At 38.2% G+C, this 17224-nt stretch overlaps 1 protein-coding gene across 1 annotated transcript; it reads left to right on the top strand.

Moving 5' to 3' along the window:
- Positions 1–6393: 6393 nt before the first annotated feature.
- LOC115224679 lies at positions 6394–16430 on the top strand. Its single transcript, XM_029795537.2, has 4 exons — positions 6394–6610; positions 10654–10847; positions 14817–14940; positions 16318–16430. Exons 1-4 carry the CDS (start codon positions 6556–6558, stop codon positions 16428–16430), a joined length of 486 nt encoding a protein of 161 aa, XP_029651397.1. The 5' UTR covers positions 6394–6555.
- The last annotated feature ends 794 nt before the right edge of the window (positions 16431–17224 follow it).

The following is a 17224-nucleotide window of genomic DNA, read 5'->3' on the forward strand; positions in this document are numbered from 1 at the left end:
ATTCGTGTCACTGCCTGGAATTGAAATCAGAATCTTAGGGTTAGTAGCCCGTGCTCTTAACCACTATGCCATATGCCTATGGGCGTAGTGGTTAAGAGCGCAGGCTACTAACCCCAAGATTCAGAGTTCGATTTCAGGCAGTGACATGAATAATAATAATAATAATATTAATCATAGCAACATTGAAAAATACCTTAGGATTGAGAACCCAGATTCTAAATCTCTCCAAGACAGCTGATGAAGTCTGGAGAAAATATCAGCTCAAACACGTTAACAACAAACAAGATGAGGACAAATATCCATCAAATGTAAATAATGTACATAATTCCTCATCTCTTAAATATAGGACTATATTCAATTTCAGTGTTTATCCATAACGTTGTTGCTTTTACACTTGTTAATTAAATTTACCTGCCCATAAAAGTCAAATTAACTCAGCAAGATCAGCTAAAATTACTTAACTATAAACCAGTGGTATAAAAAGCACCCACTGACAAAATTTCCAAATAAATCTTACTCTTTACTCTTTTACTTGTTTCAGTCATTTGACTGTGGTCATGCTGGAGCACCACCTTTAGTCGAGGAAATGGACCCCAGGAATTATTCTTTGTAAGCCTAGTACTTATTCTATCAGTCTCTTAAGCTGAACTGCTAAGTTACGGGGACGTAAACACACCAGCATTGGTTGTCAAGCGATGTTGGGAAGACAAACACAGACACACAAACATACACACACACATACATATATATACATATATACGATGAGCTTCTTTCAGTTTCCGTCTACCAAATTCACTCACAATGATTTGGTTGGCCCGAAGCTATAGTAGAAGACACTTGCCCAAGGTGCCACGTAGTGGGACTGAACCCTGAACCACGTGGTCGGTAAGCAAGCTCCTTACCACACAGCCACTCCTGCAACTATTGTCTATTTTTTTTCTTTTTCCATAATATTAATCATTTTCAATTGATTTCATGTTTCGTGACACATTTTAAGCCACTCAGATTGATCCAGAATATAACTTTCCCAAAATATTTAGTCTTAGTGATTCTTTCAGCTGATCCTTATAACTTAGCAGGCAGTCTACCACACAATCCCTTTGCTTCAGGGCCACTTAATGTATTGGGATAGTTTTCATACAATAATATTGTCCAAGCTTTAAAAACCAAAAACACAGAACTTTTTGTTTTATCAACCTTCGCCACATCCTTCTCCATAATCACAAGAAGTTGAAGTAGCATGGATTATAAAACCTGGAGTAGTCATTCGCTGAAAATATCAAGTGATCCTGTTTGTCGCTTCTTTATATATTATTCCAGTTTATAAAACAGCTGAATGGAAGAACGCAGAGAAATTAAACGGAATTTGTCTCTCAGAACTTAATATTCATTTTTCACTGACGTTATTACTGTTATTTCTTTATTTTCTACAGACAAAATGTACAAATAAGTTACACGTTTGCCTCATGTTATATATACAATAATAATAAAAGACCTTACCAAAAACATTTTTACAAACCAAAGACGTTATATAGACCTCCTTAGAGAAGGGGTGCGTATTATACACAAGGTTTAGGTTTTTCAGAGGTAAAGCCCCATAAAGATCCCCTGCGTATTATACTCAAGGGCGGGCTATACTTGAGGATGTATGGCAATTAAAAAATAAGAGAGACATACATACATTCATACATACACACACACAAATACATCTGTCTATACATACACACATACATGCATGCATAGATACATACATATATAAATATGCGAGCCTACACACACACACACTGGAATGCACACACATGCACACAACAAGGTCTCAGACAGACAATTGCAGCCTCTTTAGCAGACTAGGACACTGCAAAGTCCCAGGAAAGTTTGCAGATAGCAACAAAACAGCTTTGACAAAAACAACGAAACAATAAAAAAACAAATGATTTATTGTTTAACCCCTTAGAGAAGGATTTAGTGGTGACGGTTTGTGCTGTGTCCCCGGTATTAGGCCGTTCAGCAACTCTCTCTCTTTTACTCTTTTACTTGTTTCAGTCATTTGACTGCGGCCATGCTGGAGCACCGCCTTTAGTCGATCAAATCGACCCCGGGACTTATTCTTTGTAAGCCCAGTACTTATTCTATCGGTCCTTTTGCCAAACCGCTAGGTGACGGGGACGTAAACACACCAGCATCGGTTGTCAAGCAATGCTAGGGGGACAAACACACACACACACACACACACATATATATATATATATACATATATACGACAGGCGTCTTTCAGTTTCCGTCTACCAAATCCACTCACAAGGCATTGGTCGGCCCGAGGCTATAGCAGAAGACACTTGCCCAAGATGCCACGCAGTGGGACTGAACCCGCAACCATGTGGTTGGTTAGCAAGCTACTTACCACACAGCCACTCCTGCGCCTATATAATTATACATACAAGGAACTTGACAGACTCTTCTTAGTGTGGCATATTTGAAAACATGGTGTCGTGCAGAGCGAGACATCACACTGCTCACACACCCAGTGTTTTGATGTGATCAGTACTGCTTTCTGTCTGCAAGAGCTTCAACCAAGTTAAACAAATAATTGTTTCGTTAGTTGGATATTTAACCAATTGACTAAAAATAGAGAAAGGCAATTGAATCAAGGAGTGTGTTAATAACACTGGCTTTAATGACTCACCCTATTCACCACAAAATGTATGTATGTCATTATTCAGTTTTATTTCAGGATTTCCGGCCAATAGAGAAACAGCTGGTTTCTAACCGCGATCCAAGAGGGTCAAGAGGGTATCGTTGTAAGTATGTATGTATACTTTCCATAGAATAAACAAAAATATTACTTGCTTTTCATATAATGTGTGGTTAGTTGAACCTTGATTTTAGGTCAGTGACATGTGTTTGCATTGTATTGTATTGGCATCCTTTCTGTCTCGGGAGACAATGGAGTTGCGTATGAATTAATCTAGTCCGGCTTTTACATTTCATGTCCTGATACATTTCCTGCTGTGGCTGTGTAGTCCTATCCTGGACAAACACTCCCTCTGGCAGGTACCTCAAATGTAGCGAAGACTGTTCCTGGCTGGTTGTAATGCCATAGTTTCTTGTTGACGTCTTTTCTTGTCTTTCCATTTCTCCTCTCTCTCTCTGTCACACCTTTGTATTCCCTCTTTTACGGTACGTCGCCATTATCCACGGTTGCCAGCAACTGCCTCCCAACCGCTAATATTGATGTTGCAGGCCTTCATGTCCCTTTTGCAAACATCCTTGTAGCGTAAGATCGGTCTACCCACAGACCTAGTACCCCTAGCAAGCTCTCCGTAGAGTATGTCCTTGGGGATTCTGCCATCTTTCATACGGCTAACATGCCCAAGCCATCTCATACGTCTTTGTATGAGGAGTGCAAACATGCTTGGTATTCCTGCTTGCCTGAGGACATCTTTGTTGGGGATATGATTCTGCCATTTGATGCGGAGGATTTTTCGGAGGCAGCGCAGGTGAAAGATGTTTAGGCGACGCTCTTGGCGTGTGTATAGCGTCCAGGTTTCACTTCCATACAGTAGAGTGCTGAGTAGACATGCCTGGTAGATCTTCATTTTCGTGGTCTTGGTCAGCTTATTGTTGTCCCAAGCCCGTTTAAGTGCCTACTTTAGCACTCCCTGCAAATTAGAAGCAAAACAATTGAATAGTTCTCTCCAATGTACATTTACTCGCTCTCCTATGCTTCTTGCTGTTTCCCCTACGTATGTCGTTGTCTTGTTCCTGCATCGTCCCTCTATACATCTTATACTAGAATTTAATCCCCTGTGTTCCTGTTCGGTGTGTTGGTACAGAATCGATGAGTTTTTACCTTCCTTGAGTTCTCTCCAATTTTCATTTACCCGCTCTCCTATGCTTCTTGCCGTTTCCCCTACATATGATAATCTCATCTCTCTGTTGGAATTTTGCAAGCATCCACAGCATGTTATGGCATAAATTAAATTCTAGGAATTGCAAGAGAAATTTTCTTTCATTTTGAAAAGTTGTGCATTCCATAATTTGGAATTGCAAGCCTTCAGTTGATACAGACAGGTGCTGCAGTTTGGTTTACCATATTTTGTAACCATGAGGTTGGATAATCGTTTGAAAACCTTTACCAAACTTAGTATATTCTTCCAAAGTCTGTGGTTGCCTTTAGCTTTTACTGATAAGTTGATTTTCTTGTATTTTATTCATTTTAGGGGGGAGGGGGGAATTATCAAACAGAATAGGTATGTTGCATTTTTGTATATATTTAGATATTTCCTCATCTCATGGCTTTCGTAATCATGGGCAATATTCGTGTATGCTCCAGCATGGCCACAGTCTAACGACTGCAACAAGTAAATGATCAAAAGAAACAATAATTGCATTTTGAGTGGATGTGTTTGGTGCGTGATTAATTAAATCTAAATCATCTCAATTAAATACTTGGATTGTATTTCAAGAAAGGTCTTAGTAAGATGTCCAGAAAATTGCTTGTCTTGTATGTTTCACATGCAACGGCCTGCAATAATCAAGCTCAGTTTCAAATCCTCTGCAGGCAGTCTTTCCATGGGCTCAGATTTACAGTTGTTTTTACAAGCAGTACTTATGGCTTTTATTTTTGTGAATCTTGGATAGACCATAGAATTTGCTGGTTTTCTATCGGAAATTGCTTATATAGTCAAATAATTTGGGTGTCAAACACTTGGGGTATTTATTCAAGAAAGCTACAAGATTCATTTTGATTGGTAATATTTACTCTTTTACTTGTTTCAGTCATTTGACTGTGGTCATGCTGGAGCACCACCTTTAGTCGAGGAAATGGACCCCAGGAATTATTCTTTGTAAGCCTAGTACTTATTCTATCGGTCTCTTTTGCCAAACTGCTAATTTACGGGGATGTAAACACACCAGCATCGGATGTCAAGCAATGTTGGGAGGACAAACACAGACACACAAACAACATACATATATATACATATATACGACGGGCTTCTTTCAGTTTCCGTCTACCAAATCCACTCACAAGGATTTGGTCAGCCCAAAGCTATAGTAGAAGACACTTGCCCAAAGTGCCACGTAGTGGGACTGAACCCTGAACCATGTGGTTGGTTAGCAAGCTACTTACCACACAGCCACTCCTGCAACTATTGTCTATTTTTTTTATTTTTCCATAATATTAATCATTTTCAAATTGATTTCATGTTTCGTGACACATTTTAAGCCACTCAGATTGATCCAGAATATAACTTTCCCAAAATATTTAGTCTTAGTGATTCTTTCAGCTGATCCTTATAACTTAGCAGGCAGTCTACCACACAATCCCTTTGCTTCAGGGCCACTTAATGTATTGGGATAGTTTTCAACGAGATCTCTGGAGATATGCTGTGACTGCAAAGACCCGGGCTGCTTCCTGCATCAGTTCAGCATAGCCCCGGCCCATTCAAAGTACCCCGGATCCCAGAACGTCCCGCTGTGCTTGAGGAGACCTGTTGAGTCAAGTACATGAACATGAACATGAACGTCGAAATAAATATCAATGGAAATTGTAGTTGTGATGCCTGTGCCGGTGGCACATAAAAAGCACTATCCGAACGTGGCCGATGCCAGCACCGCCCCGACTGGCTCCTGTGCCGGTGGCACATAAAAAGCACCATCCAAACGTGGCCGATGCCAGTGCCGCCCCGACTGGCTCCTGTGCCGGTGGCACATAAAAAGCACTATCCGAACGTGGCCGATGCCAGCACCGCCCCGACTGGCTCCTGTGCCGGTGGCACATAAAAAGCACTATCCGAACGTGGCCGATGCCAGTGCCGCCCCGACTGGCTTCTGTGCCGGTGGCACATAAAAAGCACCATCCAAACGTGGCCGATGCCAGTGCCGCCCCGACTGGCTCCTGTGCCGGTGGCACATAAAAAGACCATCTGAACGTGGCCAGCGCCGCCTTGGCTGGCTTCCGTGCCACTGGCACGTTAAAAGCTCCAACCGATCGTGACCGATGCCGGTCCCCCCCCTGGCACCTGTGCAGGTGGCACGTAAAAAGCACCCACTACACTCGCGGAGTGGTTGGCGTTAGGAAGAACATCCAGCCGTAGAAACTCTGCCAGATCAGACTGGAGCCTGGAGCAGCCCCTGGCTTCCCAGACCCCGGTCGAACCGTCCAACCCGTGCTAGCGCGGAAAACGGACGTTAAACGATGATGATGATGATGATGAATATTGTCCAAGCTTTAAAAACCAAAAACACAGAACTTTTTGTTTTATCAACCTTCGCCACATCCTTCTCCATAATCACAAGAAGTTGAAGTAGCATGAATTATAAAACCTGAAGTAGTCATTGGCTGAAAATATCAAGTGATCCTGTTTGTCGCTTCTTTATATATTATTCCAGTTTATAAAACAGCTGAACAGAAGAACGCAGAGAGATTAAACGGAATTTGTCTCTCAGAACATTTGATATAGAAATTCTTATCTGCTTTGCAAGAGATCTGACAAAAAGACAAGGGGAAAATCACCATTTCTGAAGACTGACCAGTTCCTTCCATCTCCTACCATGATGCTTCTTCTATATTGGAGTATTTTAGTCATAATATTCCCTCAGTTAATAAGTAAGTTCTCTTCATTATTTATTTGTGCAATCATTGTCGTTGGCTGTGGATGATTAAAATCTTTCTTTCCTTCATCTGTGTTTCCCATTCAGTTGTTGCAACTGCATTAGTATCTTGAACAAGAACCTCAACTCAACTAAATTTTCACACTTTACCATTCGAACTAGCCATCCAATACATATATATATATATACACCAACTGGCCATGTCCAGACCCTCACACCCACCATGCAATGCCATTCTAAATCTAAACAATCACATCTTGAAATCTTGAAGCTACAAGAGAATGAATAATTAATTCAAGGCAACGTGAATAAACAAGGATTACATTTGATAGAATAGTCCGAATGCTAAAGAGTTAAAGAGTGGAATTTGGTAGGTGGCGCTTCTGTGGTCGCTTCATTGTAGAGTCCATTTCTGTCCCTGGTCTTGGGTGGTCAACTTCATCTATCACTTGTTTCAACCTTTTTCACACCAAACTACCTGAGACTGTCTCTGGTTGTTTGATATAAACTTCTTTGTTTGATATAAACTTCTAAATCAAAACCTTCTGTCAAAATTTCATATTAATTTCATTTCCAAACACTAGTTTAATAATGATAAAAGTTATTTTACTAAATTCTTCCTTATTTCCAAACATTTATTGAAGCAAAGATAATCTGTTTCAACAGATATATTCCAACAAAAATGTTAAGATGAGCTGAATTAAGGCATCATCATCATCGTCATCATTTTTCATCTGTTTTCCATACGAGCATGGGGAGGATGGTTTGACAGGATTCGGTGAGCCACAGGGCCACATCCATCCCTCGTGGCAGATTTGGCATGGTTTCTATGACTGGATGCTCTTCCATCAAAATTTCCTGGTAAATCATATATTCCAATCTCCAGTATTGATAATGACTAAATTCTTCATTATTTTCAAAACTAATTGACAATCGCAATGTTTTCCAGCAGAAATATTCTAAGAAATGGTTCAATGCTATCACCTGACTCTTGAAGAATGTTTGCACAATTCCCTCTGCTGCAATCAATCCTTTCAACTTTGTCTTCCTGTCTGAAGACAACTCATTTGCATCATTCTTGGGGACTTGGAATATTTTTGGCCAAAACTAAAAATCTTACTCTCCATCCCAATTACCTTGATAAACTCCCTTTTAAATTTATTGATCTGAAATCAATTTAATTTTATAAAAACAAATCAATAATATATTATTTCTTGATTATTATCTCTCCAGTGTTAAGGCACATGACCTAGTGGCCAGGAAACTGGGTTCACAATCATAAGTTCATGGGTTCAATTCTTGGGGGTTGGGGGGGGATACATTGTGTCCTTAAACAAGGTGCTTCATTTCATGTCACTCCAATCTACTTGGCTGAAAACAAGTACCAACCTAATGCTAGTACTTTAATTTTATCAGCTGAGTACACTGGGGTTTAGTGTTGGTACAGCCCTTTTTCCTTCCAGCAAGGCTGTGTTGTGTGTGTGTAAGAAATAAAACCACCTAAAATCATTTTTGGTGTTCATATTAATCTGTCAAATGTAATGCTTAATTTGCTCACCTTATTCAGGTTCCAGAGGAGGGTCCACAATATTTGCTTGCAACTTTGTGTCTGTGTTTGGTCCCCTAACATCGCTTGACAACCGATGGTGGTGTGTTTACGTCCCCGTAACTTAGCAGTTCAGCTTAAGAGACTGATAGAATAAGTACTAGGCTTACAAAGAATAATTCCTGGGGTCGATTTGCTCGACTAAAGGTGGTGCTCCAGCATGACCACAGTCAAATGACTGAAACAAGTAAAAGAGTAAAGAGTAAGATTTATTTGGAAATTTTGTCAGTGGGTGCTTTATATACCACTGGTTTATAGTTAAGTAATTTTAGCTGATCTTGCTGAGTTAATTTGACTTTTATGGGCAGGTAAATTTAATTAACAGGTGTAAAAGCAACAACGTTATTTTTCCTGCACTCTTCTTGCTTATTTTTATATTTTTTTATTTATTATCAGTGTTGCTTAATATGTTTTGTTAAAATTGCTGTTTCTTTTCAGATATCATCAGAAAAAGGTAATTAAAAGTCATTAAAATGACAGATCTATCAGACTTTCAAGGAGGTCAAATTGTTGGTACTCGTATGGCAGGCACCAACGTAGCGAAAACAGCCAAAATGTTTGGTGTATCAAGAATTACTGTCTCAAAAGTAATGACTGCCTTTGAGAAAGTGGAAAAAAGCTTTCTTGTCAAAACAAAGTCTGGAAGAAAACCAAAACTTTCAGATAGGGACCACCAGAATCTTATACGAATTGTTAGAAAGGATCACAAAAGTACAGCTCCTAAAATTACTAAAGAGCTTAATGACCACCTCCAGAACCCAGTTTCCACAAAAACTGTTCGCTGGGAGCTGCACAAAGCTGGATTTCATGGGAGGGCTGCAAGCAGAAAACAACTTCTTTCAAAAACAAAAGTTGCAAAGCAATTAGAATGAAGTAAAAACCTACAGAATTGGTCCCTAGAGCAGTAGAAGAATGTTATTTTCTTAGATGAACTATCCTTTACCTTATTTCTGACCACCAGCTGAGTATACGTGTGGAGACAGCCTCAAGAATCATTTGACCCAGACTGCCTTCTTCCAACTGATAAGCATGGAGGAGGATCTGTGATGATCTGGGGAGCTATATCTTGGAAATCTGCCGGCCAAATGGTTTCCCTTTGTGGCAGAATTAATAGTCAAGACTATTTATGCATTTTATCTGATCAAATTCATCCTATGGTTGTGGAACTGTTTCCCTCCAGAAACAATATTTCAGGATGATAATGCACCAATTCACACAGCTAAAGTTGTTACTGAATGGCACGAGGAACATTCTAGTGAAGTTGAACATCTTATCTGGCCACCACAGTCCCCAGATCTCAATATTACTGAACATTTATGGTGCATTTTAGAAAAACATGTACAGAGTCGATATCTTCCATCATCATTATTACAAGAACTGGAGACTGTTTTAGCTGAAGAATGGACAAAAATTCCTTTGGAAATAATTCAAACTTTGTACAGGTCCATACCTCAAAGAAATTTAAGCTGTAATTACTGCCAAAGGCAGTCCTATCCTATATTGAAATAAATTTGCCTGAAATTTTAAGGTGTTTCCATTATTTTGTCCAACCTCTACACACACACACACACACACACACACACACACACACACACACATATATAGATATATAAATAATAATAATAATAATAATAATAATAATAATAATAATAATAATAATAATAATAATAATATGAGGGAATATTATTCCAAACCTACAGGGAAAAATTCAATTTAGAAATACTAAATCAAATTTCACATATATATATATGTATGTATGTGGGTATGTATATTTATATATATGTATATATGTATATATATATATATATATACATACATATATATGTATACATACATATATACATTCATACATACATACATACATATACATATATATGTATATGTATATATTTATATATATATATATGTATGTATGTGGGTATGTATATTTATATATATATATATGTGTGTGTGTGTGTTGTGTGTGTGTGTGTATGTATATGTGACCGCATGTGTACCGTTGACGATTTTTTTTCCTCCGTCTTCCCTTCTCTGGATCTTTCCTTTTCCTATGTTTCTGACAAAGAGCTCCGCTCGAAACGTAAAGCCCTCCTTCTTCTCTTCCTTCCTGAGCGTCCACTAATACTATATTTGTTCCATGTCCTCGCATTGTTGTGTTTTCTCTTTGTGTTTTCATGTTTGGATTAACTATATATATATATATATTATATATATATATATATATATATATAATATATATATATATATATATATATATGTGGTGGAAAATTAGTGCTCTAATTTTTCTTGCATAACTGGGGTGGGTCATGCCCACAGCTTCTGGTTGAAATGAATAATAGAATACTGATATAACTATTCACATCGTAAAAGAATTTTCATGCTAAAAAAATTGATAAATCTTTTTTTCCCCCCTTTTTAAAACCATTTTCTAGTTACCAAGGCCACAATGTGGAGTGTAATGCTTCACTTTGATAGTAAATACAAATTTGTACACATTTCTTTGGATAAGGTTAAGTATGTAAACATAACAAGTGAGAAGGAGCAAGGAAATTTCAACACTGAATTTGAATTAGACAATGCAACAAAGCCAAGTTTTGTAGAATCTGATACGGGTAGAATCTATTGGGTAAGTAAATTGAAATATATATGCACACACGCACATCATTTATTACAGAAAAAATTTAAAAACACCTACTAATTGTTTCATGCCATAGAGGTGAAATTCATTTGGCAGATTTATATAACATGTTTCAAGGATTACATGGAGACATGTGGCATGTTATATAAAACTGCCAAATTATTGTATCTCTACAGCATGAAACTATTAGAAGCACTTTTTAAAATTTTGTGAATATTAAATGACATTTATCTGTCACTAAAATAGTTTTTCTATTGATCCTACCTAAAACAAAACAGTAAACTATATGTATATAGCAAAAACTAACCATGCTTCTCTCTCTAGACTCATTCTTAAGCTAAAACATTACTCAGTTTTATGCATTATAAAAGAGTGAATTGTTACTCATGCCAAACCATGTAGCAGTTCTAACAACAAATGCCATCTCTGCATTGCAGAACTCTTTTCCATTATATTGTAGCAATATTGCTATCTTCACTGTTTGAGATTACAAACGTCTTTGGTTAGTTTAACCTTGTTGTGTCCACTGATCTGATTGGTTAGCATCTAAGCGCGGTCTGTCTCTCTACTTATTTCGCGCACAGCTTTTGGATAGGACTTTTCATTTGAGCCATTTTAACTCCATAAATAGGCTGATTATTTGATGATTCGCCGTCTTTCGGCTTAAGACCTTTTAAGGTCTTGGTCGGAGACCACACAGAGCTTACTCAACCATGTTCCAGTTCGAAAGGCAGACGACAGCCAAGCCAACCATACTATGAAGACGCTATTGTAAACCAGCAATAGACATAACGTCATCACCAGCATCTTCTCCATCTACGAAGACTTCAACTTGTACACAACAAGATAAATACAGATTCAACTCATGCTGTTGGTGTGAAAATCTCACCACGGAAAAACAGTTGCAGTATATATATCTGAAAGAATATCTATATCAAGAGAAAGATATGCACAACAAGTGATTCAACTAATCTGCACTCCGAGACTCAAATCTTGTTATAGAACTCATTATCGTGTACTACATGAACTGGTAAAATAGCTCTAAAGTAACTCCATTTTAACTCAAATTGTTGAGAATTCTCTTATGCTCTGTTGTATTCGCATGCACCATATTCTGTACTTCTGTCGCACACACGAACACACAGACACAAATATTATAAGCATGCATTCATGACACAACACTACGCTAATAATCACAAATCACTTTGTACTCTGTGAATAAAATCTATCTTCTCTTTATAAAAGTAGAACGGTTTTTGGCGTCCTTTATTCATTTACTTTGGCACGGTATACAAACGAGTCTTATGGCATTGTTGTTATCATTTTTGTCTCGGGAGACGATGGAGTTGAGCATAAAACAGTCTAGTCCGGCTTTTACATTTCATGTCCTGATACATTTCCTGCTGTGGCTGTGTAGTCCTATCCTGAACAAACACTCCCTCTGGCAGGTGCTTGGCTGGTTGTAATGTCATAGTTTCTTGTTGACATCTTTTCTTGTCTTTCCATTTCTCCTCTCTCTCTCTCTCTCTCTGTTACTCCTTTGTATTCCCTTTTTTACGATACGTCGCCAATCTCCACGGTTGCCGGCAGCTGCTTCCCAACCAATACCGGATATCTCTCTATTCTCTCCCCTCCTCTTTCTTATCTCCTTTCTTCTCTTTTTCTATCTCCCTCCCTCTCTATTATGGCATATATATAATGTTATATTATGTTGGGATGCGGCCGTGCGCTGTACAAGAGGAGAAATATGTCACCAAACTCATCACGTACGGTCGTATTCTAACAATATAATGCAGCAACAGCATTAACCCCTTCGTTACCGTATTTATTTTGAGGTGCTCTGTGTTTCTTTCAATTATTTTAAATATAACAAAGAATTTAGTAAAATAACTTAGCTATCATTCAGCTAGTGTTAGGAACATAAATTGTGACTAAGGTTTAGTGGAAGATTTTAATTAAAATCTTTTGTAAACTAGAGAGCCAGAGCTGGTTTCAGCCAGGTTGGTAACAAAAGGGTTAAGAATTGTTTCTCTATTATATATTTTAACCCTTTTGTTACCCTATTTCTGTTGAGATGCTCTGTGTTTCTTTCAATTGATTTTAAATATAACAAAGAATTTAGTAAAACAACTTAGTTATCATTAAGCTAGTGTTTGGAACATAAGTTGCGACTAGTTGCTCACCATGAGCTGTATAGAAATAAATTATTATTCTTAATGACCACACACTGTCCACATTTTGTTTTCTCTACATGCCACAGACTGCTTGAAGCTTACTAACTTCCTACACTTGGATCTATGAGCCATGCACTTATATGTCAATATATATATATATCTCAGGTGATTAAGAATATGTGTCTGGGTGAAATCTATAGAAAAACAAGACGAAGACAGGTGTATGAACAACAAGCGAGTGTAATAGTTTGACGCTTGGGAAAATGAAAAAGTCTTTTATGTTTCAAGCTTATGCTCTGCAACGGAAAGGAATAAGAGAAAAAGAAACAGAGAGAGAATAAAAAAAACTTGTAGATTTCAGTGTTAGGTAGATAAATAGATAGACAGATAGATAGATAGATAGACAGACAGACAGACAGACAGACAGATAGATAGATAGATATACAGACAGATACGCAGGTAGGCAAGTAGACAGACAGATAGATAGATAGATAGATGGATAGACAGACATACATGCAGGTAGACAGACAGACAGCCAGATAGATAGATAGACAGGCAGACAGACAGATAGATAGACAAACAGACAGACATATAGATAGACAGATAGATAGATTTCTTTATTTAGCCACACAGGGCTTAACACAGAGGGAACAATACAATGTAGAATTTCTCTTTTTGGGGACGTGTCACAAATAGATAACAAGGTGACATTTTTTTAACAATTTGAATTCCCAAAAGAGGAAGAACATATAACACTGACTAGAGTTATCCATAGAAAGAAAAACCTACGATAAATAACCATGGTAACCTCTGCAAAAGGAAAAAAATTATGAGAGCATTATGTGATGCATTAGAGTAAATGGTACCTTTTTATAGTCTCTGTTGAGTTAAAATCATTTTTGGATGGGTGGTGTTGAGTGGGGTGGTAATTAGGTTTTTAGGGTCTGTTGTTATGGAAAGATGTTTTGGAATAATTTTTTATTGATTAAATTTGGGGTTATATTCATCATCATCATCATCATCATCGTTTTACGTCCGTTCTCCATGCTAGCATGGGTTGGACGGTTCGACCGGGGATCTGGGAAGCCAGAAGGCTGCACCAGGCTCCAGTCTTATCTGGCAATGTTTCTACAGCTGGATGCCCTTCCTAACGCCAACCACTCCGTGAGTGTAGTGGGTGCTTTTTACGTGCCACCTGCACAGGTGCCAGACGAGGCTGGCAACGGCCACGGTCAGATTGGTGCATTTTACGTGCCACCGGCACGGAAGCCAGTCAAGGTGGCACTGGTATCGGCCACGATTCGGATGGTGCTTTTTACGTGCCACCGGCATGGAAGCCAGTCGAGGCGGCGCTGGCATCGGCCACGATTCGGATACAGAGGCCACAATTCGGATAGGGCCACGATTCGGATAGTATTGTTTATTATTCATTCATGCATGAAGAACTTTGGAAACAAGCCTGTAGGCTTGTTGGGGAGGCACAAGGTGTGAGAGTATTCTTGTTGCTTTTGCTATTATTGGATTTAATCCTTTTGCTTTGGCAATATATAGGTCAAAGGCACAAAAGTCCAGTATTTAAATCCTTATGAATTGTGTGTGTGTGTGTACACTACTGATCTTAAACTGAGAAACAAAATACTACTTGTACACTATTAATGTTTTACCATCATCAACCACCAACACCATCATCATCATCATCATCCTCATCACCATTATCATCATCATTATTAACCTATTTTAAATAATCTGCTGCTCTTAATTTTGTTGATTTATTTTATTTTAGGCAACTGTTCAAAATCTTGATCTTCAAGAAAACTATTATGGCAATTGCCCTTACACATTTTGTGATAAGACAATGATCACATTGCGGAAAAGGAAGCTGTTTGCCTTAAGGCTGTTTTTTTTATGTTTGTTGTTTTGGCTTGTTTTTTCCTTTGCAACTCATTAAGGAATTCTTTTGTTTCACACACACAGACATTGAAGAATAAGGATTATAGGATTAATGTGCTCAACTACAAACATCAGTTTCAGGAGTTCAAACCTTATTGCTGCCATTCAATCCCCAGGAAAGACACATTATTCTATTGCTTAGTGGTTCAATTCACAGTTGTGTAGTCAGTAATGAGAAAGACAAACAAGTGCAAAATCAATATCTCCAATCAATCACAAATCATGATTTGAAAGTTTCCAGAACTTTTCCAATTAATGCCAACATATGAAAATGGATATAAAAGTAGTATTTTCTAAAATGGCAAAAGCACTAAAGTTTACTCTGAGTTTAAGACTTTGTATAAATAATTTAAGGGTTCATTTATGAAAAATATTTATTGGAATTTCATTTTTAGATGAAGAAAGGAAAAATCTAGAGGAAATTGTTGGAGACTCTTAAGGAGAAGGGGAGATAATTTTAAGACATTGGAATTAATTTAAATGATTATCAAGAATCGAAGTCTGGTCATAATCTACAGGCAATAGGAGGGAGCAAAAGATGCATTTTTACAATTTTTTCAGTCTTTGTCTCATATTTAAATTGTAATTTTTTAAATACTTTTCAATGAGAAATTATCATAAACTGCTTGTTATCGAAAGTTATAATGCTGACAATAACAACAACAATATCAACAACAGAAATAAACTTTGAAATGGCAATAAGTAAACAAACAATACAAAATGTCCACTAACCTATGGCATGTAAATTACAAACCGTAAACTTAAGTTCGATTTAAAAGACATTGTCAATGTTTCGAAATATTTCCATACATGCAATAAAGACAGCTTCTGCACCTGCAGTGTTATGTAATGTCCTGACTTTGAGCATTAAAAAGATTTCATGTAATGTGTTCAACTGCTTCTTAACCACAATCACAACAAGAGTAACAACAAATACAACAACACAAGAATAGAAATAATAATGGACAGTGAAATATGAATCTCTTGGTCTCTTTTGCCAAGCTGCCGAATGATGAGGACGCAAACACACCAGCATTGGTGGTCAAGCGTCTCTATATGGTTCTACACCCACACCACCACAAGTATGAGATGCCTCTACCAGAAGGCTCACATAGCTTCCACTACCACACCACAACCACCACAACAGCAATCTCATCCCCATTACTGCATGCATCGAAAGGGAGATGTATTATTTAGTAAATTAACAAACCATCAACTCCTTTCTCTCTACATGGTGGTTTCGGAAGCAATGTTTCGAAGATGCACTGGCCGATCTAATATGTTTACAAACTTGGGATATGGCTATATTCACACTCCTGGTATATCTCTGATAGGCTCTGGGCCTGAGGATGCTGTTTTTAGCACCATTGCTGATGCAGTCAATATAGCACAAAAATCTGGTGGTGTTATCACTATGGTTATCACTTCTGGTTGCCAATGTAGCTGACGGCATTAGGGTGGGTGTGGCCTGTGGTAACATATGGTGTGGGGCTGGTCATCCCATCAGTGTCGATGATAACTGTTTGGTCATTATCTGTGGTAGTGGTACTGGGAACGCCCGATACCTCGTCTGTGTCACTGGTCCTGGATTGGCCATCATCTCTCAGTGTGGTGATTATACTGGTGGTCACTCTGTGTTTATGACAATGGTTTGTCCATCATCTGTGGCGATGGTGCTGGGGCCGTGTGTAACGCCCTCTGTGATGCTGGTCTCGAGCTGGTCATCATCTCTGGGGGTGGCAATTTTACTGGAATGAGATCTGGTTAATCTGCTAATATTGCTGTTGGATGGTAATGCAGATAGCAGGTCTGGGTATCACTGTAGCTGCATAAATGACTCTTCAGCCTCACATTGGCCTCCCACTGGACAGTTATTACATAACCTGCAAGAACTACCTGCCTCCTCCTTTGTATTGTGGGTACTTGTTGAAATGTTTTTATGTTAGGTGCATCACTAAAGGAGACTTTTAGGTTGCGCCTGTTAAATAATTGCCTGTATCTATGTGTGTGTGTGAAATGTTTGTCTGTTAATCTAAGGAAAATCCTTCACACATGCTTGCCTAAAACCATTTGGCTGGGAAGCAAACTTCCCCCTATACAGTCCCACCTAAATGTAAAAACTGTAATAAACTATGGTGGAATAGCAGAGACCATATTTTCCAGTCATGTTCTTGTAATTTCCTTTTAAACCTTCCTCCTTATAAAAGTAATTACCATTTTAAGTTAATTAATTTTGAAACT

This window comes from Octopus sinensis, linkage group LG26, assembly GCF_006345805.1.
Source record: "Octopus sinensis linkage group LG26, ASM634580v1, whole genome shotgun sequence".
NCBI classification, from domain to species: domain Eukaryota; kingdom Metazoa; phylum Mollusca; class Cephalopoda; order Octopoda; family Octopodidae; genus Octopus; species Octopus sinensis.

Coding starts and splice junctions, on each gene's coding strand:
- LOC115224679 (XM_029795537.2), top strand. CDS start 6,556: ATGATGCTTCTTCTATATTGGAGTATTTTAGTCATAATATTCCCTCAG. Junction 6,611..10,653: donor AATATTCCCTCAGTTAATAA/GTAAGTTCTCTT, acceptor ACCATTTTCTAG/TTACCAAGGCCACAATGTGG. Junction 14,941..16,317: donor CTTAAGGCTGTTTTTTTTAT/GTTTGTTGTTTT, acceptor TATCTCTGATAG/GCTCTGGGCCTGAGGATGCT.